The sequence below is a fragment of the Erinaceus europaeus genome, chromosome 17 (genome assembly GCF_950295315.1).
Source record: "Erinaceus europaeus chromosome 17, mEriEur2.1, whole genome shotgun sequence".
Classification (NCBI taxonomy): domain Eukaryota; kingdom Metazoa; phylum Chordata; class Mammalia; order Eulipotyphla; family Erinaceidae; genus Erinaceus; species Erinaceus europaeus.
The window spans coordinates 54,125,746-54,152,246 of NC_080178.1; the positions used below are offsets into that span (position 1 = coordinate 54,125,746).

The following is a 26,501-nucleotide window of genomic DNA, read 5'->3' on the forward strand; positions in this document are numbered from 1 at the left end:
TGTATCTCTTGCATTGGAGAAATAGTGAATTTTAATTTATATTATTTATTACATATAAGGGAGAGAATTTCACATGACACTGTGGGGGTAGGAGGAAGACACTGGAGCACCTCTCTGTATATGCAGTGGCAGGAATGGAGCCAGGATCCTCAGGCATGAAGTCTAATCCTCTACCAGCTGAGCCATTTCCCCAGCTTTACAGTGGCAGGAATGAGCCTCACGGCAGAAAGTGATTCTGGAACTTCGTGTGGGCTGTGCTTTTCAAAGGCTGTGTGGTATAGCAGGTTTTCTAGAGAAAATGGTGGACATTTGTTTTTTAATTTCACTTAAGAAAAAGTCGGTGAACTCATTAAGAAAAGCAAGCTGCAGAGAATAGAATCAGTTTATTTGACCTCTGGGGAGTGTGGCCTTGTGAATATGCCCCTAACCCTTCGGTGGAGCAACAGTCTGTTGGTCTTTTTTTTTTTTTTTTTTCTTATATGAGCAATTCACAGATGAGCTTTCCTGTTCCTTAGCATGGCGTTTTGAAGTTTTAAACTTGTTTCTACATGTGACTTAATACTCACTGGTTGATCTCTGCCGAAAGCACAAAGTCCTCTTCTAAGAGATCATCATGGTCAAGAGTTGAAGGCTGGCTTTTGTACTAAACAGCTGACCTCACCCACTCTGTAGCGACTGCCTTTTGATTCTAGCTGGACGAGTTTGGCTTAGTATTTATTGTTCCTTTAGTTACCATCCATCATAGAGAAAATGTACTGCACTTAGGAGTGTGGGGTCTAAGAAATTATGGCCCATTAAATGCCAGGTGTCTGAGACTTCAAGTGCTCATTAGGACATCTTTGGTTAACTGAAAAAGAGAAAAAAAAATCAAAGGGCTGGGGAGAGAACTCAGTACATTGGAGCAGAAGACTTGTAAGCTTGAGGGCCCAGGTTCAAACCCTGACACCACTCTATGCTAGAGCTGAGCAGTTCTCTGGTACCTTGTGTTGTTCAAGTGCTCTCTCTCTCATAAAAGTAAATGCACACATACACAAAATAAGTAAGTACACAAAGAACTCTTCTAAAAATGCTTATAGGACCTCATCTCCAAGAATTTGTCAATACTAGCTTTATTTATTTATTTATTTATTTATTTATTTATTTATTGTGCATGGCTATTAGAAAACTCTCTTCAATCAGAAGGAATAGTTTTCCATCTGGGAAGGTTTATCCTTATTAATAGAATAGTTCTGGTAGATAGAGACCATCCAGAGGAGTGAGAGACATATGACTAAGACCCCTTGTGATGACTGACTTTTCCATTGCCTCTCTGCCCAACTGTCTCCTTGAAATTATCTTGGCTAACCAGGCATGCAAATATATTTGCAGCAAACTTTGGGCCTTTTGAAACAGTTTTCTGATTATTTGCTGGTTAATCCTGATGACAAAATATGCTAGAGGCTGAGATTTGATGATTACTTTCCATAGTGTTTGAACCACTGAGATTGTTCCTGTTCATATTGTTGACCCTACTCATGTGTGAAGAACCGAGTCCAGTGTCTAGAGGGTGTCGTGAGGGTGGAGAATGGACAAACAAACTGGACAGAGAGCTCTTACTAAGAGTCTTCCCTTCAGGAGAAAGCAGAGACATCCTTTCTCCAGTCGCAAAGATTCATTGAAGTGAAGAGAAAATGGTTTTATATTTTGTTATAAGCCAAAAGTTTTTAAAAAAATTTATGTGTTTATTTGATATGACAGAAACTGAGAGGGAACTGGAGATAGACAGACAGAATTACAGACAAGAAGCTCTGTTTTTCTGCTAGTGAAGCTTTGTCTCTGCAGGTGGGGACTGGGGTGTTAAACCCCGTTGCTTGGACATTGCCACCAGGTGCATCACCACCCAGTCTCTTTGTTTTCAATTTTTTAAAAAATTTATTTATAAAATAGAAAATATCAACAAAACCATAGGATAAGAGGGGTAAAATTCCACACATTCCCCACCACCAGAGCCAAATTTTATTTGTGTTAAATAGTGGTTTATAAGATTGTTCTGTGCGCCCCCACCCTCCCAACTGTAAGCACCATAGTTGTCACACACTCTTAGAGATAGTTTGCTTACTTGTTTTTTCTTTTTTTCTTTATAAGTTCATTTGTTTCAGTTCTCTAGATTCTACATATGAGTAAAACCATCTGGTAGCTGCTTTCACCTCTTATTTCACTAAGCAGAATAACCTACAGCTCCATCCATTTTGTCCCAAAGGACACAATGTCATCTTTTTTTTTTTTTTTTAAATTGCAGTGTATTATTCCATGGAGCATATATCCCATAACTTCTTTTAAAATATTTATTTATTTATTATTGGATAGAGACAGCAGAATTGAGAAGGTTGGGAGAGGTAGAGAGGGAAAGAGACAAAGAGACACCTGTAGCCCTGCTTCACCCCTTGTGAAGCTTTCCCCTTGCATGTGGGGACCAAGGGCTTGAAACTGGGCCCTTGTGCACTGTAATGTGTGCTTAACCAGGTGTGCCACTGCCTGGCCCCCTATCCCATAACTCCTTTATCTAGTCATCTGTGGATGAGCATTTAAACTGCTGTCACTCTTTGAATAATGCAGCTGTGAACATTGGGGTGCATGTGTCTCTTTGAATTAATGCTTGCATGTCCTTTGGATAAATGCCTAAATGTGGTATTGCTGGACCATAAAATAAATTTGACAAAATGGTTTGAGATGTCAGAGGAAGATCACTTTTTAACTAAGAGGTAAAAGGACACCTGGTGCAAGAAAGAGATATTTTCAGCAACATCAAGGGAGAACAGGATGTAAAAAGTAGAAGTAGGTCCTAGGCATTAGCAGGAAGAAAGTTCTTCAGGGTAGACTGTGATGTTTTCTGGGGAACGGCAGTGGGATTCTGGGCTTCCCTGGGTGCACCAAGTGATGATTTAAAGTAGACTAAAGGTGGGAAAGAGTTGTTGCTTGGGTTGATTTCAAAAAGCTTCTCTTTTATGACAGGGACTTGATTTTTTGATTCAGTATAAAGTTGAGGTGTGGAGTATCAAAAGTGATAAGACATATATAATTTGTAGAAGAATCTTTTTGGTGGCATAGAGCTGGATGGCTCTGGGGCAGATGGATTTCAGCTGTGGGTGTGGTGGCCAAGGCAGATGGCTGGGGGGCATTGAGAAGGCTTGGAAAGAGAAACTGGGACTGGAAAGTTGGGTTCAGGTGCCACAAGTCTAGAGGTGAAGTTTAAAGTATTGCAGCATAATGGGTCAATCAGGAACAGAGTTTGGAAAGAGAAGACAACCTGGGAACTGACTCATTTTTGGTGTGGAGATAAAAAGAAAGAAGCATTCAAAGTGTAGTGCAGGGGTTGAAAAGAGAATGTGGCAGAGAATTCTTGAGTTTGGCAGGAGGTATTAAAAGAGGACTGAAGACTTTTGACCTGGACTCTTGCCTTTTTTTTTCCAGAATGATTTCTCATATCACTTGTATAGCATGGTTAAATGTGAAATGTGAAATCCTCCAGTACTGTACCAGGCACAGAATAACACGTGGCATTAATCGCTCCCTTAATGTTGAAAGATCTTAAAATGCTACATTACAACATAGTATCGCCTTAAAGATTTGTTTGAATCTCTGTGGTCCCATGGTGAAACTTTATAATTGTCTTTTAGATAATTACGATGTTAGTTGTTTTTTTCTTCTGCTAGTTGATGTGCTTTAAAGAAAGGAGTATTGTGAATTGAGATTTTTGTGTTATATTTTTTCCCTCCAAGTTTAATATGAAATGCATCTGTTTGATCTTGGGACTTTAGAAATACAGTTAATAAGTATTTGTTAACGAACCTGATTTATTGCTGAGTTGAGCTGGGTCAGCATTGTAAATCAGTATTACAAACTGTCTGCGACTCATGTTATACATGAGGAAAATTAATAGTTTGTCCAGATTGTAGCAAGTTTTGCCTTTAGCAGCATTGCAAAATGTTCAGTGAAATGAACCTTTAGTGAGTTATATACGGAGCCAGGTGGTAGTGTACCTGGTAGAGTACACATACTACTGCGCAGGAAGACCTGGGTTCTGGTTCCTGGTACCCAGCTAGAGCAGTGTAGCAGGTGTTCCCTTCTTGTCTGTCTTTCCCTCTCTACTTCACCCTTTATTAAAAAAATGCAGATGCTGGGCCCCAGTGATAACACTGGTGATAAAAAAAAGTGGTTAGAGTATGAGAAGAGGAGAGAGTGCTAGATGGAGGATCAGCGCCTGATCTGGTCAGGCTCCCTGGAGAAGGGTGCTGCATCTGTAATGCTCCCAGCTGCCTCAGTTTCACTTGCAGGTAGTTGTCTGGCTCATCCCATAATGGCTGTGTTGCTTTCCTGATTCCAGCTAGCCTTCTGTGGTTAGCTCCATGTGGGAGATGGAAGGACATTTTTGGTGGTGGTGTTGTTGGTGGTGTTTTGCCCTTATCACCACTCATCTCTGTATCGTGAGAAATTAAGACAGAGAAGACTTTTGTTTCCAGAAACTCAAGCCCAGGAGCCAGTGGATTAATACCATCAGACCGTTTCAGAGTGTGCCCATCATTCTGATGGCAGTGTCACTGTGACCACATTTATCCTGAGCCTGCCTGCACGTGCCCTCTCCCCCTTCCCTCCTGCTCTTTTCCTTAATCTCATCACTTTCTTCCAGTGATTACAGTGTGTCAGAAATTCAGGAGGAGAGGGGAAACAAGATGTACCATGGACATGACAGTTATGGGAGTAGATAAAATAGGTACATAAAACTGACTTCAGCCTCGATAAGGGCTGTGACGAGGTACACAGTGTCATTAGTCTGTTACAAGAGGCCCCATTCCAGTGGTTCAGGTTGGGAAGATTTTTCCCAAGCCAGTCGAGTGAGGTTCATGTTCATGGCACATACTCAGAGCTTAGCATGAGGAGAGTTGTAAGGTGCACTTTACTTTATAAGGAGAGAAGTGTTTGGCAGTTCCTTGAATTGAGTCCCCTCCCTGAGAACTGGATTTCCTCCCTTAAACCTCCCTTCTAATACAATTGACTGCTTTTCATTGGTTTTCTTGTGTGGTAGTCAGGAATTTTCAGTTGCACGCATCAGAAGAACTCCTAGATAGCCTGCAAAAAAAAAAAAAAAAGTAAGTCAAGTGTATTTTTTTTTTTTTAATTTAAGAAAGGAGACATTAACAAAATCATAGGATTGGGGGGGGGCTACAACTCCACAAAATTCCTGCCATCCACTCTCCATATCCCATCCCCACTAGCTTTCCCATTCTCTATTCCTCTGGGAGCATGGACCCAGGGTCGTTGTGGGTTGCAGAAGGTGGAAGGTCTGGCTTCTGCAATTGCTTCCCCGCTGAACATGGGTGTTGACTGGTCAGTCCATACTCCCAGTCTGCCTGAGTCTCTGGGGAAGCTGAGCTCCAGGAAGCATTGGTGGGGTCTTCAGTCCAGGGAAGCCTGGCCGGCATCCTGATGGATCTGGAACCTGGTGGCTGAAAAGAGAGTTAACATACAAAGCCAAACAAATTGCTGAAGAATCATGGACCCAAAGGTTGGAATAGTGGAGATGAAGTGTTGGGGGGTACTCACTGCAAACTCTAGTGTACTACTGCTTTCAGGTATATAGTTTATGGATACATGTGAACATATGCTCTATCTCCTGGGACCTAGTCTATATCTAGGTTTTGGGACTTTGTTAGGAAGTGAACCACCTGGGATGGAATTAGAGAATACTATGAAAGGAAAGGTCTCACCCGAGTGATGAAGCTGAAGGGTTGTCATTCCACACCTGAAGTCTCTGGACACAGTCTGAAGTGAAGCATGTTGAGGTGGCACTCGTTGTGTTGATTAGGTTGCGATCAGCGGATGCAATATTATTTGATAAGAATTGGGAGAAGCATACGGGAAAGTGGGCCCTACCCTAGGGTCTCAGGACTGGGGGAAGTTTAGGCTCTGTAGTGGAAATGTGAGGTTTCTGCTGTCTTAGGGTTCAAGAAGACAATGGATAGTTATTGTTATCATCATATTATTTGATAATTGGGTTAACTTTGAAAAGTCCCTTTGTTAGACATACAATCAATTTTTCCCTCTCTCATATTAATAGTGATTTATATGACTACAATTTAATAGGTGTGTACATAAACACCATTCCCATCACCAAAAGATTGTGTCCCATCTCACCCCCCACCGACACCCCCCCACTCCCTGCCGGCCCAGGAAGCCTCATGTCCACTCCCCCTCACCATAGGGCTTTTACTTTGGTGCCCTACTTTCAATGTAGTCAGATCCTGCTTTTAGTTTCCATTTCTGATCTTCTTTCTCAACTTCTGTTGATGAGTGGGATCATCCCATACTCATCTTTATCTTTCTGACTTAGCTCACTTAACATAATTCCTTCTAGCTCTGACCAAGATGGGTCAAAGAAGTTGAGTTCATTGTTCTTAGTAGCTGCATAGTATTCCATTGTGTATATATACCACAGCTTTCTCAGCCACTCATCTGTTGTTGGGCACCAGGGTTGCTTCTAGGTTTTAGCTATTATGAATTGTGCTGCTATGAACATAGGAGTACACACATCTTTTTGGTTGGATGTTATGGAGTCCTTGGGGTATATCCCCAGGAGAGGAATTACTGGGTCATAAGGATAGTGCATGTCTAGCCTTGTGAGAGTACTCCAGACTGCTCTCCAGAGAGGCTGGACCAATTTACATTCCCACCAGCAGTGCTAAAAGGGTTCCTCTGTCCCCACAGCCTCTCCAGCATTTGTTGCTGCTGTCCTTTTTGATGTATGCCATTCTTACAGGAGTGAGGTGGTATCTCAATGTTGTCTTTATTTGCATTTCTCTGACAATCTGCGACCTGGAGCAGTTTTTCATATCTATGTTAGCCTTTTGGATCTCCTCTAAGGTGAATGTTCTGTTCATATCCTCTGCCCATTTATGGATGGGGTTATTTGCTTTTTTGTGGCTAAGTTTGCTTAGCTCTTTGTATACTTTGGTGATTAGTCTCTTGTCTGATGTATGGCATGTGAATATCTTCTCCCATTCTGTGAGGGGTCTCTTTGTTTGTGTGATAGTTTCTTTGGCTGTGCAGAAGCTTTTCAGTTTGATATAGTCCCATTGGTTTGTTTCTGCTTTAGTCTTCCTTGCAATTGGGTTTGTTTCATCAAAGATGTCCTTGAGGTGTAGGTGGGAAAGTGTTTTACCAATGTTTTCCTCTAAGTATTTGATTGTTTCTGGTCTAACATCCAGGTCTTTAATCCATTTGGAGTTGATTGTTGTTTCTGGTGAGATAAAGTGGTTCAGTTTCATTCTTCTGCATGTTTCAACTGAGTTTTCCCAGCACCATTTATTGAAGAGAGCCTCCTTCTTCCATTTAATCCTTTGGGCCCCCTTATCAAAGATTAGATGTCCATAGGTGTGGGGGTCAAATGTATTTTTAACTATTTATTTATTTAGTCATTAGTGAGAGAGCTAGAGGCCTGAAGTCTTACCCTGGCATATGCAGTGGCCAGAATTCAAACTTAGGACCTCACACTTGCAAGTTCTGCACTGCACCATCTCCATTAAAAAAAAAAGAAAGAAAAAATAGAAAGTGTCAATGAAGATTAAAAAAAAAGTTGGGAGTCAGGCAGTAGCAGTAGGTTAAACACACGTAGGGGAGTTGCTTCACAGGTGGTGAAGCAGGTCTGCAGGTGTCTATCTTTCTCTCTCCCCCTCTGTCTTTCCCTCCTCTCTCCATTTCTCTCTGTCCTATCTAACCATGACGACATCAAAAACAACAACTACAACAGCAATAAAAAACAAGGGCAACAAAAGGGAAGATAAATAAATATTTAAAAAAGTCAAGATTATTTTAGGCAAACTTTAGTGTTTCTTTTTCTGTGCTTCTTTTTTTCCCTTTGGGCTTAATGGGTCAGGTAATGGTATTTTATTTTTATAGTTGTTGAATGAAGGCATTGCCTCCAGTATGAGTAAGCATAAGCAAATGTGTGAGGTTAGTGCTTTTACATCTTTTCAGAATGGCTGAGGCTTGTTCTTGATTCTATTTTGTTTCAACATATTTTGTTTCCTCCAGCTTAATTTCAGGTTTCAAGGCTACTTCCATACTAACTAGCCAGTGGCCTATTTATGGAGACTAAGGACAATGTAGGTCAAGTATATAAGGTTTTATGGGACTCTATCCAGGCTGATGATAAGAGCTCTTCCTGGAGAAGCTTCATATTAAGTGGCTGAGACAAACTTTTGGGGATCTGCTTGGATACCTTCCACAAATATTAATGAACAGAGTTGTCCTTGGTTTTTGTTTACTTTGTTTCTAATAAACATCTGGTATCAGTTGCAGGATCTGAACTTATGTGGGGGGGTAGCAAGTCACCTTTTTATTTATAATCATCACTGTGGACAAGTGATCTATCATCTCATTTAGAGATCATCCGGCTTCAACAACAGGTCTCCACAGCGTGGACTCGGAACCCCTACTGGAAAGCTCACAGTTTCTTCAAGATAAATGAAACTGAGGAAATTTAACACCAGCATTCCATTTTTTATTTATTTTATTTTATTTTGTTTTGTTTTATTTTACTTTATTTTATTTGTTTTACCTCCAGGGTTATTGCTGCGGGCAATAGGAGTCCACTGCTCCTGGTGGCCATTTTTTCCATTTTGTTGGATAGGACAGAGAGAAATTGAGAAAGGAGGGAAGACAGAGAGGGAGAGAGACACCTGTAGACCTGTTTCACCACTTGTGAAATGTCCCCCCTGCAGATGGGGAACTAGGAGCTCAAACCAGGATCCTTGTGCATGCCCTTGTGCTTCCTACTATGTATGCTTAACAGAGTGCACCACTGCCCAACCCCCCACACCAGCATTTCTTATTGGAAATTTGGTTTTCCAAAGAAACTGAAGTGGTCATACCTTCCATCGTGAATGAGACACTGCCAGAGGAGTCAAAACTTGGTACTCCTAAGGCTATGCTCATGTAGTCAGTGCTTGGAGGCCGATTATCTTTCTTTTAGTCCATGGCCAGAGACTAGTCTCCATGTTACTCAACCATTGCTATGGTGAGAGGGCAGCCTTACTCACATGGGGCAGCAGAGGCAGGAATGTGAATAAAATTGGTGAAAGGCAGGTAGGTGGGCCGGGAGACAGCATGATAGTTGTGTAAGACTTTTTTTTTTTTTTAGTTGAGATATTCATTTTTTTAAAAATTTTTTATTTAAGAAAGGTTTAATTAACAAAACCATAGGGTAGGAGGGGTACAATTCCACACAATTTCCACCACGAGGGTTCCCTATCCCAATTTTAACTTCCTCTACATTCAAACACAGAATAGAAAAAAAGGAATCTTATTTTTCAGTGCATTTTAAACTTGTGACTTACATTTTTTTTCTTTTTTATTTAAGAAAGGATTAATTATCAAAACCACAGGGTAGGAGGGGTACAATTCCACACAATTCCCACCACCCAATCTCCATATCCCACCCCCTCCCCTGATAGCTTTCCCATTCTCTATCCCTCTGGGAGCATGGACCCAGGGTCATTGTGGGTTGCAGAAGGTAGAAGGTCTGGCTTCTGTAATCGCTTCCCCGCTGAACATGGGTGTTGACTGGTCGGTCCATACTCCCAGTCTGCCTCTCTCTTTCCCTAGTAGGATGGGTCTCTGGGGAAGCGGAGCTCCAGGACACATTGGTGGGGTCTTCAGTCCAGGTAAGCCTGGCCGGCATCCTGATGGCATCTGGAACCTGATGACTGAAAAGAGAGTTAACATACGAAGCCAAACAAATTGTTGAGCAATAATGGACCCAAAGGTTGGAATAGTGGAGAGGAAGTGTTAGGGGGGTACTCACTGCAAACTCTAGTGTACTTCTGCTTTCAGGTATATATTTTGCAGTAGTTAACGGATATGTGTGAACATATGCTCTCTCTCACAGAAATTGGTGTATATCAAGGTTTTGGGACTTTGTTAGAAAGTGAACCACCTGAGATGGAATTAGAGTATACTATGAAAGGAAAGGTCTCACCCGAGTAATGAAGCTGAAGGGTTGTCATTACACACCTGAAGTCTCTGGACACAGTCTGAAGTGAAGCATGTTGAGGTGGCAATCGTGTTGGTTAGGTTGTGATCGGCAGATGCAATATTATTTGATATGGATTGGGAGAGGCATACGGGAAAGTGGGCCCTATCCAATGGTTCCAGGACTGGGGGAAGTAGAGGCTCTATAGTGGAGATGTGAGGTTCCTGCTGTCTTAGGGTTCAAAAAGACAATCGATAGTTAATGTTATCACATTATTTGGTAATTGGGTTAACTTTGAAAGGTCCTTTTGTTAGGGTTTTCTGTACAGTACCCAGTATCTTCTATATAGCTGTGCTATTGGTTGCTTCTGATCTACTTGGTCTAGGCTTTTGAGAGAGTCTGCATATCAATTACACAGCCTGTATATTGAAAAGATTCAGTTTGTGTTTTGAAAAACTTCGAGACATACAATTAATTTTCCCCCTCTCGTATTAATTGACTAGTGATTTATATGACTACATTTTACTAGGAGTGTACATAGACACCATTCCCACCACCAAAAGACTGTGACCCATCCCTCCCACCCACTCCCACCCCTCACTGTCCCAGGAAGCTGCATGTCTACCCCTCACCACAGGGTTTTTACTTTGGTGCCCTACTTACAATTTGGTCAGGTCCTGCTTTTAGTTTCCCTTTCAGATCTTCTTACTCAACTTCTGTTGATGAGTGGGATCATCCCATACTCATCTTTATCTTTCTGACTTAGCTCACTTAACATAATTCCTTCTAGCTCTGTCCAAGATGGGTCAGAGAAGGTGGGTTCATTGTTCTTGATAGCTGCATAGTACTCCATTGTGTATATATACCACAGCTTTCTCAGCCACTCATCTGTTGTTGGGCACCTGGGTTGCTTCCAGGTTTTAGCTATTATGAATTGTGCTGCTATGAACATAGGAGTACACACCTCTTTTTGGTTGCGTGTTATGGAGTCCTTGGGGTATAACCCTAGGAGAGGAATTACTGGATCATATGGAAAGTCCATGTCTAGCCTTCTGAGAGTTTTCCAGACTGCTCTCCACAGAGGCTGTTCCAATTTACATTCCCACCAGCAATGTAAAAGGGTTCCTCTGTTCCCACAGCCTCTCCAGCATTTGTTGCTGCTGTCCTTTTTGATGTATGCCATTCTTACAGGAGTGAGGTGGTATCTTAGTGTTAATTTAGTGGTATCTTAGTGTCTTAATTTGCATTTCTCTGACAATCAGTGACCTAGAGCAGTTTTTCATATGTTTGTTAGCCTTTTGGATCTCCTCTGAGGTGAATGTTTTGTTCATATGCTCTGCCCATTTATGGATGGGGTCATTTGCTTTTTTGGTGCTAAGTTTGCTGAGCTCTTTATATATTTTGATAATTAGTTTATTGTCTGTTGTATGGCATGTGAAGATCTTCTCCCATTCTGTGAGGGGTCTCTTTGTTTGTGTGATCGTTTCTTTAGATGTGCAGAAGCTTTTTAATTTGATGTAGTCCCATTGGTTTCTTTCTGCTTTAGTCTTCCTTGCAATTGGGTTTGATTCATCAAAGATGTCCTTGAGGTGTAGGTGGGAAAGTGTTTTACCAATGTTTTCCTCTAAGTATTTGATTGTTTCTGGTCTGACATCTAGGTCTTTGATCCATTTGGAGTTGATTTTTGTTTCTGGTGAGATAAAGTGGTTCAATTTCATTCTTCTGCATGTTACAACCCAGTTTTCCCAGCACCATTTATTGAAGAGAGCCTCCTTTTTCCATTTAATCCTTTGGGCCCCCTTATCAAAGATTAGATGTCCATAGGTGTGGGGAAGTTGTGTAAGACTTTGATGCCTGAGGTTCTTTGCCTCCAAATTTAATCCCTGGCACTATCGTAAGCCAGAGCTGAGCACTGCTCTAATAACAATAAATAAATGAACAGTGCAGGTCTCTGATGACCAGGGCGCTGAGCAACTCTCACATGCCTGTGGGTCACTTGCTTGACCCTTCCTTCCTCCATTCCTTCCTTCCTTCCTAACTTCCTTTTTGAATCCAGGTTATCACCTGGGCTCGGTGCCTGCACTATGAATCCACTGCTCCTGGAGGCTATTTTTTCACTTTTGTTGCCGTTGTTGTTTATCACTGTTCTTGTTATTATTGTTATTGTTTTCATTGTTGTTGGATAAGACAGAGGGAAATCCAGAGAGGAGGGGAAGACAGAGAGGGGAGAGGAAGACAGACACTTGGGAGACAGGTGGTAGCGCAGTGGTTAAGTGCACGTGGCGCAAAGTGCAAGGACCGGCGTAAGAATCCCGGTTCGAGCCCCTGGCTCTCCACCTGCAGCGAAGTCACTTCACAGGTAGTGAAGCAGGTCTGCAGGTGTCTATCTTTCTCTCCCCCTCTGTTTTCTCCTCCTCTCTCCTTTTCTCTCTGTCCTATCCAACAACGACATCAACAACAAGAAAAACAAGGACAACAAACGGGAAAATAAATATAGTAATTTTTTTTTTTAAAAAAAGAAAGACACCTGCAGACCTGCTGCACCACTTGTGAAGTGACCCCTATGCAGGTGGGGAGCCAGGGGCTCAAACTGGGATCTGCTTCAGTCCTTGCACTTGGCAACATGTGCGCTTAACCCGCTGCACTACTGACTGGCCCCTGACTCTTTTTATTAACTGAACTTTTAGTTTTTATTTTTATTCATTTACTTGCCCTCAGGTTGTTGCTGGGGTGTGGTGCCAGCATGATGACTCCACCATTCCCAGCAGCCACTTTTCCCCCTTTTTACTGTTGGTTAGGATTAGGTGGGAAGGATAAGCCATAGGTATGTGACACTGGGGAATGAACTCAGGACCTTGTGATCTCCTAGATTCAATTTTTCAGTTTTATTAATTTAAGAGAGAGGAGAGACAGCGTAGCATCACTCCATCATCCACTGAACTTCCCCAGTGCCATCTGAGGTGTTCCCATGTGGTGCTGGGGCCCAAAGCCAGGACTCTTGTACACGTTATATCTAGTGAGCTATCTCTGGATGCTCGCTCCCCCAAGCAGAGCACTTCTCAGCTCCAGCTTCTAGTGCTGCCAGGGATTGAACCTGGGACTTTGGAGAAGTTTAACCACTATGCTGTCTTCACTGCCCTCAACCATAGTATTTGAGACCTATTATTTTTGGAGGGATGTCTGAGTTGTTTATGGTTTGTGACCAGTAAAAACAGAGCTGCTATGCGCACTTGTGTGATCATCCATTTTATTTTATTTTATTTTATTTTATTTATTTTATTTTAATTTTATCCTACAGGGTTGTTGCTGGGACTCGGCACCTGCACCACAAATCCACTGCTCCTGGAGGCTATTTTTTCCCCCATTTTTGTTGTTCTTGTTGTTTTATTGTTGTTGTGGTTATTATTATTATTGCTGTTATTGATGTAGTTGTTGTTGGGTAGGAGAGAGAGAAATGGAGAGAGGAAGGGAAGACAGAGGGGGAGAGAAAGACACCTATATAAGTACCCCATGCTAACCGATTGTGCCATTGGAGCTCCAGGATAGGCACCTGAAGACCTGCTTCACCGCCTGTGAAGTGAACTCTCTGCAAGTGGGCAGCGCAGGGCAGGGACCAGGATCCTTATGCTGGTCCTTGCGCTTCACGCCATGTGCGCTTAACTGGCTGCGCTACCGACCGGCGGCCTAATCCATTTTATTTTTTTACATTGTATGTATGTATGTGTGTGTGTATGCATGCATGCATGTATGTATGCATTTATTTGGTAGAGACAGAGGAAGATTGAAAGGAAGGTGGGAAATGGAGAAAGAGACACCTGCTGCACTGCTTCACTGCTTGTGAAGCTTCTCCCTTGCAGTTGGGGACCAGGGGCTTGAACCTAGGGCCTTGTGCATGGTAATGGGCTCTCTACTAGGTGCACCACCACCCGGCCTCTGAACATTCATTTTCAGTTTTGCTAGAATAAACAGGACAGCAATCGCTAGGTTATATTAGATCATTACTGTTTTTTTTTCCTTCTTTTTTGTTTTGTTTTTAACTGCCAAACTGCTTTCCAGAATGACTGCCATTCCACATCCCTCCCTCCAGCATTATTGAATAGTCTGGTTTCTCTGCTTCCCTGTCAGCATTTGGTGCAGTCAGTGTTTTTAATCAGTCGCTTTAATGACTGTGTAGAGATAGTTCTTTGTGGTTTTAATTTGCATTTCCTTAATGGCTACTGTGCTTATCTGCCATCTGTCTCTCCTCTTAAAGGTCTGGCCCTATCCTTTTGCCTGTTTCTAATTAGATTTCTATTTATTTTATTTATTTTTGGTTACGGTTGGATTTTTAACATTTCTTTGTATAGTCTAGATGTTATTCTATTTCTGGTCATGCAGTTTATAATTATTTTCCCCATTCTGTGCCTAGTTTTTTTTTTTTTTAACTTCCTAAAAAAGAATGCTTTACTTATGAGAGAGAGAGAGAGAGAGAGAGAGAAGGAAGAAGAGGAGAGAGAAGGAAGAAGAGGAGAGAGAAGCAGAGTATACTTCTGGTGATGGCAGGGATTGAACTCAGGACCTCAAGTTTATAAATTCAACTAATTATCCACTGCACTTCCTCTCAAGCCACTTCTTTAAAACTTCTTAGTAGTTCTTTCACAGATTACAAAGTCTTTTTGAAGTGTAATTCACTTTTTTTTTTTTTAATGAACAGTGCTTTTAATGCCAAATCTAGATTTTTTTTTTTTTTTATTGAACAGCATCTTTTTTTTTTTTTTTTCAAGTACTATATTTAAAGAGAGATAGAGAGGGAGAGGAAGGAAGAGAGAAAGAATGACCAGAGAGAGCAATGCACAGCTCTGGCTTATGGTGGTAGTGCAGAGAGGGGGTTGAACCTGGGACCTCAGAGCCTCTCAGGCACATGGAAGTCTTTTGCAGAACCATTATGCTATCTCCCCAGCCCTTCTAGCAACTTTCTTCTTTCTTTCTTTCTTTCTTTCTTTCTTTCTTTCTTTCTTTCTTTCTTTCTTTCTTTCTTTCTCTCTTCTTTTCTTTTTTTTAACTTAGTCTTACATTCCCTAAGGCTTTCTCTGGCTTTTTGTCCTAAAATTCTTTTCATTTTTCTGTTTTATATATGTGGCTATGATTAATTTTGCATTAATTTTTCTGTAAACTTCAAGATTTGGTGTAGGGTATGTTTTATGTTTCCCCCTCTGTATGTGTCCATTTGTCCCAGCACCATTTGCTGACAAGATTCCCCTCCTTGAATTTGGCCTCTGCACCAAGACAAAATCACTTGGATCAATCTGTGTGGGTTCCTTCCCACATTCTCTGCTCTGTTTCATCAGTCTTTTGGCTTAGCCCTTTTCCAGTGTCACACAGCTCAGTTGCTGTGGTTAAATGACAGAGCCTTGACATCACTGTTCTGACTTCCCCCCAGTATTCTCTTTTTCTAAGTTGGCTTGAGTCTTAAGTTCCTTTGTATTTCTGTGTACATTTCAGAATTATTGGCATTGTTCACTTTGCAGTATACCAGTCCTGTACCAATTACTATAGAGTTATACCTGCCTCATCTTAATATTTGTTTAATTGCAGTGTCCACATGTTCATCACTCTCATAAAGAAAATTTTTGAATATTTATCTTGTATTTTGTTTCCTTGATTGGTCTGATTTATTAGTTTCAGGAGAGTTTCTTTCTCTTCCTTTGTGTATTTCTGGGATTTTTTTTTTTTTCTCTGTGTATGTAACTAGGTTATCTACAGATAGAGATAGTTTTGTTTTTTCTAGGGAAAGAGGCAGGTGACTCCTCCTCCCCACTACTGGAATTTAGACCAGACTAGTGGATTCTGCCCACTGTTAGCTCTGAAATGAAGAGGACATTGCATTCCCAAGCCTGGAGATTCTAAGAGCTTGGTGGGCCTGTCATAAGGCTTGCGCATCAGGTGACAGGAAGGTGGTGTTCTTCAGGAATTGGTTGGGTGTGACTCTGACTTGAGTCAGGAAACTCAGAAATGCTGGCCTCGTGATGTTTTTTATGGTGTATGCTGACAAGTCCAACAAACTGTTGAAGCATGTGTAGTAAGAGATGAGGGGAGAGGCTGGTGCTATTATAGGGCTTTCTTGTTTCAGATGACAGATGACGGTGTGGGAGAGTTTAAGTAGCAGAGGTCTGAGGGAGGAATGCTGACAAAGTGACATTTAGAGATATAATGGGGGGAAGGGGCTGGGTGATGGCACACCCAGCTGAGCACACACATAGCCATTTGCAAGGACCTGGGTTCAAATCCTGCAGGTGCAGGGGTTTCAGTGCTGCAGGTATCTTCCACTCCTTTATCTTTATTTATTTAAAAATTTTAAAGAACTTTATCATTATCCTTTTATTTTAATGAGAGACAAAGACCACAACACTGCTCAGCTCTAGTTTATGGTGGTGCTGGGGATTGGACCTGGGACAAGAGAGCTTCAGGTATGAAAGTCTTTAGCATTACCATTATGCTATCTCCCCAGCCTTCCCTCCCTCCTCAATTTCTCTCTGTCCTATTAAAAAATGTAGAGAGACAATGGGAAAATGAGGAGACTGTGCTCTGAGAGAAGCCATAGAACTTCTCCAGTGTTAGCTTTCCTCTACTTGTCAGAATCCACTTGAAAGGTTCAGTGCAGTCTTTCATAATTGTGATACACTTTTGTGATTTTTTTTGTTTCTGTGTTTTGATAAGCACAGGGTCCTAACCTTTATTATACTAGATTTTTTAAAAAAGATTTTATTTATTTATTAATGAGAAAGATGGGAGGAAAGAGAAAGAATGAGATATCACACATGTGCTGCCAGGAGTTGAACTGAGGACCTTAGGCTTGAGAGTTTGATGCTTTACCCACTGCACCATCTCCTGGACCATTATTATACTAGATTTTTAACATTTGTTTTCACAGGTTTTTTTTTTTTCTTTCTCTTATTGTGGGCCAGAAACTATAATTCCCCCCCCCCCTTTTTTTTTCCTGGTCACACTGTATTGAGTAACTGAATGAATTGTGCTGGTTTCTCTCACTGTAGTTCTGTAATAGTTGTGATGTGGTGTTGCTTTGGCATCTAATTTCTAGTTGTCTTGAACCTTTCCCACTTAAAAATGTGTTTGTTTTCTCAGTTTAAAGCTTCACAAACCATTGTAGATTTTTATCTTAAAAATCAGAAGTTAATTATGCTGTGACCTGTGTTGCAATTTCTCAGTATAAATTTTACCCATTTTACCTTAAGTAAATTCTTTTCTTTCCTGGAAATTGTGATTTGATAGAGGAGTCAGGAAAACATCAGAGTTTTCCACTTTTTAAACAATGTGTACTATTACTTAGTGCCTTTCATGTAAGGGTTGACTTAAGTGAGCAAAGTTGGCAGAATTAAACAAAACAGCCTTTCTTGTTTCAGATCGCAGCAATTCTCCGGAAACGAAAATTAGACTATTATTTACACAGGATGGTCCCTGAGATCCTCCAGTCGGCTTCGTTTCTGACTGCCAATGGGGCCCTGTATATGGCTTTCTTTTGTATTTTAAGGTTGGTACTCACGCTCACTACTGTTGGGTCCTGCTGATTCCTTGGTTGAAGTTGAAACAGATAAAAAGTTTTTAGAAACTGCCAGCTCCTCTGCCTGTCCCGTGTCCCAACCCTCCCCCCCTTGTGAAATGCCATCTAATTCTCTCAAGGAAAGCCTGTCAGACCAGGAGTCGGGGGCCTTTTGACCTGAACAACCCTCAAGTCATTGCTGGATGATAGAGTGTCTCTTGTACATTTCCTGAGGCTGGCTAGATGCCCTTTGGTCCTGACTCAGTGTTCCATCTACCTCCTGTGTATGTGCCTTGTGCAGTACAGATGGAGTGAGAACCCAGGCTTGGCGCTGCTGTGATGTATACCTGCCATCTTTGTTTGACTATTTAGCTTTGTCTCCACTGGATATTAAAAACCCAAACTAGTATGTTTTTCCAGGTCTGTCAAGTTAAAATACTAAGTTTACATCATCCTCAATTGTGCTGTTTAGTACAGCCCACAGTAATTTGACTGCTATTATTGTTATCATTATCATCATCATTACTTTATTATTGCATATTTTAATTAATTTATTGGATAGAGAAAGAAATTGAGAGGGAAGTGGTAGAAATACAGAGACATCTAATACACTGCTTCAGTGCTTGCATAGCTTCCCCCCTACAGGTGGGGACTGGGGACTTGAACTCAGGTCCTTGGACGCTGTAACATGTATAAACTAGGTGTGCCACTACCTGACCCCCTGTTATTTTGTTTTTGATATTTATTTTATTTGATAAGACAAAGAGAAATTGAGAAGGGAAGGGGAGATAGAGGGAAAGAGATAGAGACACCTATTACTATTACCTATTACTATAACTATTTCACTGCTTGTGAAGCTCTCCTCCTGCAGGTGGGGACCTGGGACTTGAACCTAGGTCATGAGTATGGCAACATGTATGCTCAGTTAGGAGCTCTACTGCCTGCCTGGCTTCTTGACTGCAGTTCAAAAGGGAAAGTTGCCAAATGACTTTTCTAGATGTTTCCCTCTCAGAGCATCAATATTTGTAAACTCTTCAATTATGAGGAAAATAATGGATAAGTTATAAGCTGTTGAGTAGCTCAGATCATAACACTGGCTTACAAACGTGAGCATGAAAGCTTCTTTGTCATGCAGTCCTTGGAAAGTCTCTAATATTTGTTAAATCATGAGTTATAAGCTAGTTTACCTTTAAACATAATGCTAGTCATCGGCTATTGCTGCATAAATTTATGAACTTGTCTGGTCAAGTTGTGAAAACACAAAGTATTCATAATAAACAGTTATCTATGTTTATTTACCCACTGATTTACTTTTCTTTAATTTTTACACTCAGTAACTTTTTGGTGCTGTGACTTCTTACCTGCATGATTTCACTGCTCCTGGTGACTTTTTTCCCCCTTTTAACTTTTTATTTTTAAGTGCTGTCTATTTTTTATTTCTATTTATTTAGTGGATGGACACCAATTGAGAGTGAAGGGGGAGATAGAGACAGACAGACAGACAAACAGACAGACACTTAAAGTACTGCTTTACCATTCATGAAGCTTTTCCCCTGCAGGTGGGCACTGGGGACTTGAACCTGGGCCTTTATGCATTGTAATGTGTGCACAGTAGGGTGCACTACCACCTGGCCCCATCTTTTCGTTTTAGTTAGAGATTGTAGGGAAAGAGAGAGGAGAAACACCACACACCATCCTGCCTTCCCTAGACTATGCGTGTGCTATCTGGAGCTTGAACCTTGGTCTTCCCTTCATGGTAAAGTGTACACTTTACTGGTTGAGGTGAATAATCTCCTGAGCCCTACCCTCAGTAACTTGCTAAGTCATTCATGGACAGTATATTGGAGAGAATCACCCTTAGTCTTTCAGTCAGAAGTTATCATAGATCATTTAGAAATGTCCACGCCATATGGGCTCAGTAAGTTTTCAGTTTTTGAAAGCTAAGCTTCAGTTATAGAGATAATTCCATCTGTGTTTCTTATCTACATGCATATCCTTTTTCTTAGAATATATCACTTAGCAGTTGACTGCTTTTCTGCAGCTTTTCCCTTTAGTAGGAACATAATAGCTTTGAAAGCAAGCAAGCAAAAAAAAAAATCTTCCTAATATCTCCAAATTTTAAAAATAGTTTTATTTTTTATTAACTTTATTTATTTATTTATTGGATACAGACATCCAGAAATAGAGAAGAGAATGTTAGAAAGGGAGAGAGACAGAGAGACACCTGCAACACTGCTTAACCACTTGCAAAGCTTCCCCCTACAGGTGGGGACGAGGGGCTCAAATCTGTGTCCTTGTGCACTGTAGCTTGTGCACTCAACTAGGTATGCTACCACCCCCAGATTACTTTTTTTTAATAATAAAATTCAAGTGACTGATTACCGCTTATAATATGGATGAGACGCCATGTCAAGCTTACTTGCAAGGGCCATATAACTATAAGTACTATAAAAATATTAAGTGTGTTTATTTACTTCAATCTGTCTGAATATTTTGAATATCTGAATACTGAAAAGAGAGATATTTCTATTGTAGTAGCTTAAAAGGTTGTGACAAACTTAATTAAAGCAGGGTTAGTATGTTGAAGAGGAGTTTGAGAGATAAGTAACATAAGGAAAAAATTTAAAGGGATGATTTATATTAGGAAAAGAGACGAGAGGGTGAGCTTGCATGGTTTAGTCTCCCTTACAAGGGGCAAGGGAAAGAAATGCCAAAGATATCTCCGAGTGTCACACCTCAGTGGATAGGTAGCTGCTGATGCTACTTACGAGGGGAAAAAAGGAAAGAAGGAGAAGGGGGAGAAGGAGAAGGAGAAGAAGAAGAAGGAGAAAGAAAAAAGTTCACAGGGCTAGAGGAGAGAGGACATGAGAAATGTTGAATTGTAGATACTGTGGGACATTTAGATAGAAGGGGTTGCTGAGCCGGCCAAGTTCTGTGTGTAATAGCTGAAATGACCAATGAGGACTTTTCATATACATGTTCCATGTTTCAATTTCAGGAGGATACTTGGAAAGTTCTACTCTTGGAGTCCTGGCTTTGGTGCCGCATTGCCAGCTTCGTATGTGGCCATTCTAATTGAGAGAAAAAGCAGGTAAAATCTTATATGCCAACTTATACTTCAGAGGTCTGATTTTCTGTGCCCTGTTCCAAGTCAAACTTTTTTTTTTTGGTGATTTATTGTTCAAGGTTGAGAACTGTTTCTTTGTATCCTTTTTAGTCTAATAAATATTTGATTAACAGTTAATTTTATGCTAATATCATCTGCATTTATTCAGATTCTAAATTTGACACCACAGAGCCATAATACCCTTTAGTCTGTATTTACTAAAAATTTCAGCTCTATTAAGTGCCTGAGACCATGGCATACACAGATTTTAATTAAAAGTCTTTTCTACAACTGTAACACTGCTATCACAAAATAAGAAAATTAATAATAGTTTCCTATTATCCTCTAGATCTGTACTTTCTTCAGGCACATTGACTGACCTTTGTCAAATCATTTAATTTTTAAAGCAACTTCTCTTTTAAAATTTTATTTAATTATTTATTCTTATTTGCTAGGACAGAGAAATTGAAAGGGGAGGAGGAGACAGAGAGGGAGAGAGAAAAAGGACACCTACAGTACTGCTTCACCACTCATGAATCTTGCCTCCCTCCCCCCTCAGGTGGGGATTGGGGGCTTAAACCTGGATCCTTGCACACAAGGCAACTTCTTACATAAAACAACAACAAAAGATGTTTCTGGGTCACAGCTGTGTGTGAGCCCCAGGGTTTGATCTCTGAAACTGCACAAGATGGAGTAGTGCTCTAGTTGGTTTCTCTCTTGCATATAAAGATAAAGAATTAAAGCCTTTTTTCACTTGCATGGGAGGTGGTGCAGTGACTACAGCCTTGGACCCAAGCGTGAGGTTCTGAGTTTGGTCCTTGCTAGCAAATGTGTCAGAGTGAGGTTCTGTTCTCTCATTCTCATTAATAAATAAATATTAAAAAATAGATGTGATGAAAAATTTATAAAGAAACCTTACAAAAATGTGTAAAACCTACAATAAGAAAAATATACTGGGTTATATTAAAATACTTAATTTGAAAGTACATCAGAAATGATGTTTCATAGGTGAAATAAGTCATCATGTTGTATACTCTAAATTGATGCAGATTTTGCTTGTCAGTCATACTTGAGTAACAGTGGTTTAATGATTTGGAGAGCTGATTATCTTTTAGTATGAAACTAATTGCTCTTGTAAAAATGTACATTCCTTCCAAAATAGCCTAAATACGTTTAAGACAATCTTATTATTATTTTTTTAAAGAAAAAAATTCCTTAATAAAGTGAAAGATTTTTGAGCGGAGGTAGATAGCATAATGGTTATGCAAACAGACTGTCATACCTTAGGCTCCAAAGTCCTGGGTTTAATCCCCTGCACCACCATAAACCAGAGCTGAACAGTGCTTTGGTTAAAAAACAAAAACAAAAAACAAAAAGTGGAATTTTTTTTTCCATTATTACCAACTTGTCAATGTTTCATGTGAAATAAGATTTCTGTACAATGCTACCTAGTGTTATGTAAATCTTTTAGTCAGTAGGAGGGAAAACTTTTTCATATGTGTTTTTTCTTGGCATCTTGCAAACGTTTGCTTTTGTTGCCAAAAGTTGTCTTTAATCGGTCTTTATCCGAGACAATGTGGATACAGGATAGCACATATCAATCAAGGGGTTATGTATTAGTCACAATGGAGTCATCTTTCAGTTTGTGAAAGTGCTTATTATAATCACTGCTCTCCTACTTATAGTGTGGATGGATATTACCAAGTAAACAAATACCTGTTTACTTAATCCACCACCTGGAGCTACTTGAGTTGAATTCTCATGCATATAATAAATAGTCTCTGTTCTTGTTTGAGTAGTTAGCAATACTTTTTTCCATTATTTATTAATTATTATTATTATTTTTTATTGCTACCAGGATTTTTCTTGGGGCTTGGTACCTCCATAAGAAATCTACCACTCCTGGCAGCATTTTTTTTTTTGATAGGACAGATAATTTTGATAATTTTGAGAGGGGAGAGGATAGAGATGGAGAGAGACAGAGACACCTGCAGTACTGCTTTAATGCTTGTGAAATTTCCCTTTTGTGAAATTTGCCCCCTACAGGTGGGGAGTATGGGCTTGAACCTGTGTCTTTGCACATAGTAAGGTGTGCAGTTAACCAGGTGTACCACTTCCTGGCCCCATTTTTTCATTTTTTATTTGTGATTAATAATTGGGGGGAGTCGGGCTGTAGCGCAGCGGGTTAAGCACAGGTGGCACTAAGCTTAGGAACCGGCGTCAGGATCCCAGTTCAAACCCCCGGCTCCCCACCTGCAGGCAGGTCCCTTCACAGGTGGTGAAGCAGGTCTGCAGGTGTCTGTCTTTCTCTCCCCACTTCTGCCTTCCCCTCCTCTCTCCATTTCTCTCTGTCCTATCCAACAACAATGACATCAATAATAACCACAACAATAAAACAACAAGGGCAACAAAAGGGAATAAATAAATAAAATAAACAAATAATAATAAAACTAAAAAAGAAAAACAAAAAAATAATTGGGTACAGATTTTATTTGTGATTAATAATTGGGTCCCACACCACATTCACCACAAAAGTTGTGTCCCCCCTTTACCACTCCCACCTCCCCAAGACAATCACAGAATCTTTGAGACACTTTGTTAGCTTCTGATTTTTTTTTTTTGCTAGTTCATGTGTATTAGTTCTCTAGACTCTATCTATATATGAGTAAAACCATCAAGTAGTCTTATCTCTTTACTTAATTCTATAAGCATAATTATCTTCAGTTCCATCCATTTTGTTCCAAATGACAAAGTATCATCTTTTTTGAAGTAAAACTTTTGTGACATTAAAATTACTGAAAGGAAAGGGATGGCAGTGAACTAGCTCCAGCATACTTCAGTCAGCTATGCTGGAAATGAAGGTTGCCTACCTGAGATAAGAATCCAGGACAGAAGTGAAGAGTGTGAGCTCTGGGTTGGTTACTGGCTCTGAGGCTCCCTGTAGGGAGACTTAGTGAGTCCTGAGCAGTGGAGATGGTGGTACTGGGGCCTGGAAAATTTGAATATGAAGGACTGCTTCAGTAGTTCAGCATTAAGTGTTACTGTTGTTTTTGCCTACAAATAACAGGTGAGTTACTCTGGCAGTGACATTTCTGATTAATTAAACAACAAAAAAAAAACAAAAAAAAAACCATGACATTAGTGGTGGAAACATAATTTCAATATATCTTATCTATGGTTTTTAAAAAATTGTTGTCAAGTTGGTTTATGTATATGTTGGGGGTGCAACCTCACTCTTCTTCATGTGAGTTACCATACCATTGCCACCACCTTGGTATCAATGTCCCTTCACCGTAGTCCACTGGTATTCTCCTTCCTCCACTCCTCCTCCCCTTTAGATGACCTCAAATATGTGGTCAGATTCTTTTTTTCTTTTTCTTTTTCTTTTTTTTTTTTTATTTAAGAAAGGAGACATTAACAAAACCATAGGATAAGAGGGGTATAGTTTCACACAATTCCCACCACCCGATCTCCATATCCCATCCCCCTCCCCCCTTCCCTGATAGCTTTCCCATTCTCTATCCCTCTGGGAGTATGGACCCAGGGTCCTTGTGGGTTGCAGAAGGTGGAAGGTCTGGCTTCTGTAATTTCTTCCCTGCTGAACATGGGCGTTGACTGGTCGATCCATATTCCCAGTCTGCCTCTCTCTTCCCCTAGTAGGGTGGGTCTGTGGGGAAGCGGAGCTCCAGGACACATTGGTGGGGTTGTCTCTCCAGGGACGTCTGGTCGGCATTGTGCTGGCATCTGGAACCTGGTGGCTGAAAAGAGAGTTAACATACAAAGCCAAACAAATTGTTGAACATCCATGGACCTAAAGACTGGAATAGTACAGATGATGTGTTGGGGGGTATTCCCTGCAGGCTCTTGTGTACTTCTGCTTTCAGGTATATATTTTTCCCTGGTTTATGGGCACGTGTGAACCTATGCTCTATCTCAGGGGACCTGGACTATATCTAGGTTTGGGTACTTTATTGGGGAGTGGACCACCTGGAATGGAATTAGAGAATACTATGAAAGGAAAGGTCTCACCTGAGTGATGAAGCTGAAGGGTTGGAATACACTTTAGGTCTCTGGACACAATCTGAAGTGAAGCATGCTGGGGTGGCACTCGTTGCGTTGATTGGGTTGCGATCGGTGGATGCAATATTATTTGATTTGAATTGAGAGAAGCATTGCAGGAAGGTGGGCCCCACCCTAAAGTTCTAGGACTGGGGGAAATATAGGCCCTATAGTGGAAATGTGAGGTTTCTGCTGTCTTAGGGTTCAAGAAGACAATGGATAGTTATTGTTATAATCACATTATTTGGTGATTGGGTTAAATTTGAAAAGTCCCTTTGTTAGGTTTTGCTGTACAATACCCAGCATCTTGTATATAACTGTGCTACCGGCTGCTTCTGTTCTCCCTGGTCTAGGCTTTTGAGAGAGCCAACATATAAAAGACAGCCTATGTATTAAAAAGACTCAGTCTGTGTTTTAAGAAGTTCTAGACATATGATCAATTTTTCATATTCTAAGGTCAGATTCTAAGGATTTGTTTTCTTCTGACTTTGTTCCTTTACTTTGTTTCTCTGTGTCCTCCCGTATAGGAGTGAGATCTTTCAGTATGGTATTTGCCCTTCTCTATCTGAGTTACTTAACTTAGCATGATGACTCCATTTCTATCCATGTTGTCATACATAAACATTTTAAAAAATATTTATTTCTTTATTCCCTTTTTGTTGTCCTTGTTGTTTTATTATTGTAGTTATTGTTGTTGTTATTAATGTCCTCGTTCTTGGATAGGACAGAGAGAAATGGAGAGAAGAGGGGAAGACAGAGAGGGGGAGAGAAAGATAGATACCTGCAGACCTACTTCACTGCCTGTGAAGCGACTCTCCTGCAGATGGGGAACCGGGGGCTCGAACCAGGTCCTTATGCCAGTCCTTGTGCTTTACACCATGAGTGCTTAACCCACTGTGATACCGCCTGACTCCCACATAGACATTTTTTTTCCCCCAGCAAGCTTAGCACTGGGACTCAGTGCCTGCATATAACACCCTTCCTGGTGGCTAATACCCCCCCACACACTTATTTTTTATTTTATTTTATTTTTTTGATAGAGGTTGAGAGACAGAAAGAGGAAGAAAGAAGGAAGAACAAGACAGGGAGAAAGATACACATGTAATACTAGTTTACTGCTCGTGAAGCTTCCCACCTGCAAATGGGGACCAGGGGCTTTAACCTGGGTCCTTGTGCCTGGTGATGTGTGGTCTACCAGTTACACTTCTACCCAGCCCCTGACATACATGCAATTTAAAATATACTTAGTACTGCTTATTGTTGCACCTGCTAGGCTCCCATCTACTCATGTTCAGCATTTGAATAGTAGGATAGCAATTTGGAAGTCACAGGGAGGCATAGCCATGGAATAACTGGGACCAAATCACCTCTCCTCCTAAGACAACAAATAAATACAACAAGAGACCCAACTGAAGTCATAATCTACATCTGAAAGTTCTGCAGCCTTAGGTGTATGCTCACATGTGGTTGGAGTGAAAAAGGGTACAGGTGTGAGTTGAAGAACAGCAAAGTCAAATCAGAGCTCTGGGCTGCACGGCCACTGACCTGCGCCATTTTGGCAACTTCACTTTAAGCGCAGTAAGCAAGTAACATTGTTCCTAGTGCTGAAAGAAAAGAGACAGGGGCTTAAAACCTCTCAGTCTTTGACTAGGGGGCTTTAGCTTTCTGAATTCAAGGTAAGGACACAACATAAAACAGGGCATTTGTGACCACAAGATAGCCCAAAGCAACCACCTCCTCACCCTGTCCCACATGCTGCAGATCATACAAGAGAAACCTAGAGATCACAATAG

The 26,501-nt window shown here is 40.8% G+C and overlaps 1 protein-coding gene and 1 long non-coding RNA gene across 4 annotated transcripts in view; one reads left to right on the forward strand and one right to left on the reverse strand.

Moving 5' to 3' along the window:
- Nucleotides 1-26,501, reverse strand: part of LOC107523674 (uncharacterized) — a 591,794-nt gene that overhangs the window by 442,410 nt on the left and 122,883 nt on the right. The window lies entirely within an intron of this gene.
- TMEM135 (transmembrane protein 135) overlaps nucleotides 1-26,501 on the forward strand; it is a 239,084-nt gene that overhangs the window by 19,220 nt on the left and 193,363 nt on the right. For all 3 annotated transcript variants that reach the window (XM_060177393.1, XM_060177392.1, XM_060177391.1), the window contains exons 2-3: nucleotides 17,407-17,534; nucleotides 20,542-20,634. In XM_060177393.1, coding sequence (XP_060033376.1) covers nucleotides 17,407-17,534; nucleotides 20,542-20,634 — 221 coding nt within the window. The remainder of the gene's footprint in view (nucleotides 1-17,406; nucleotides 17,535-20,541; nucleotides 20,635-26,501) is intronic.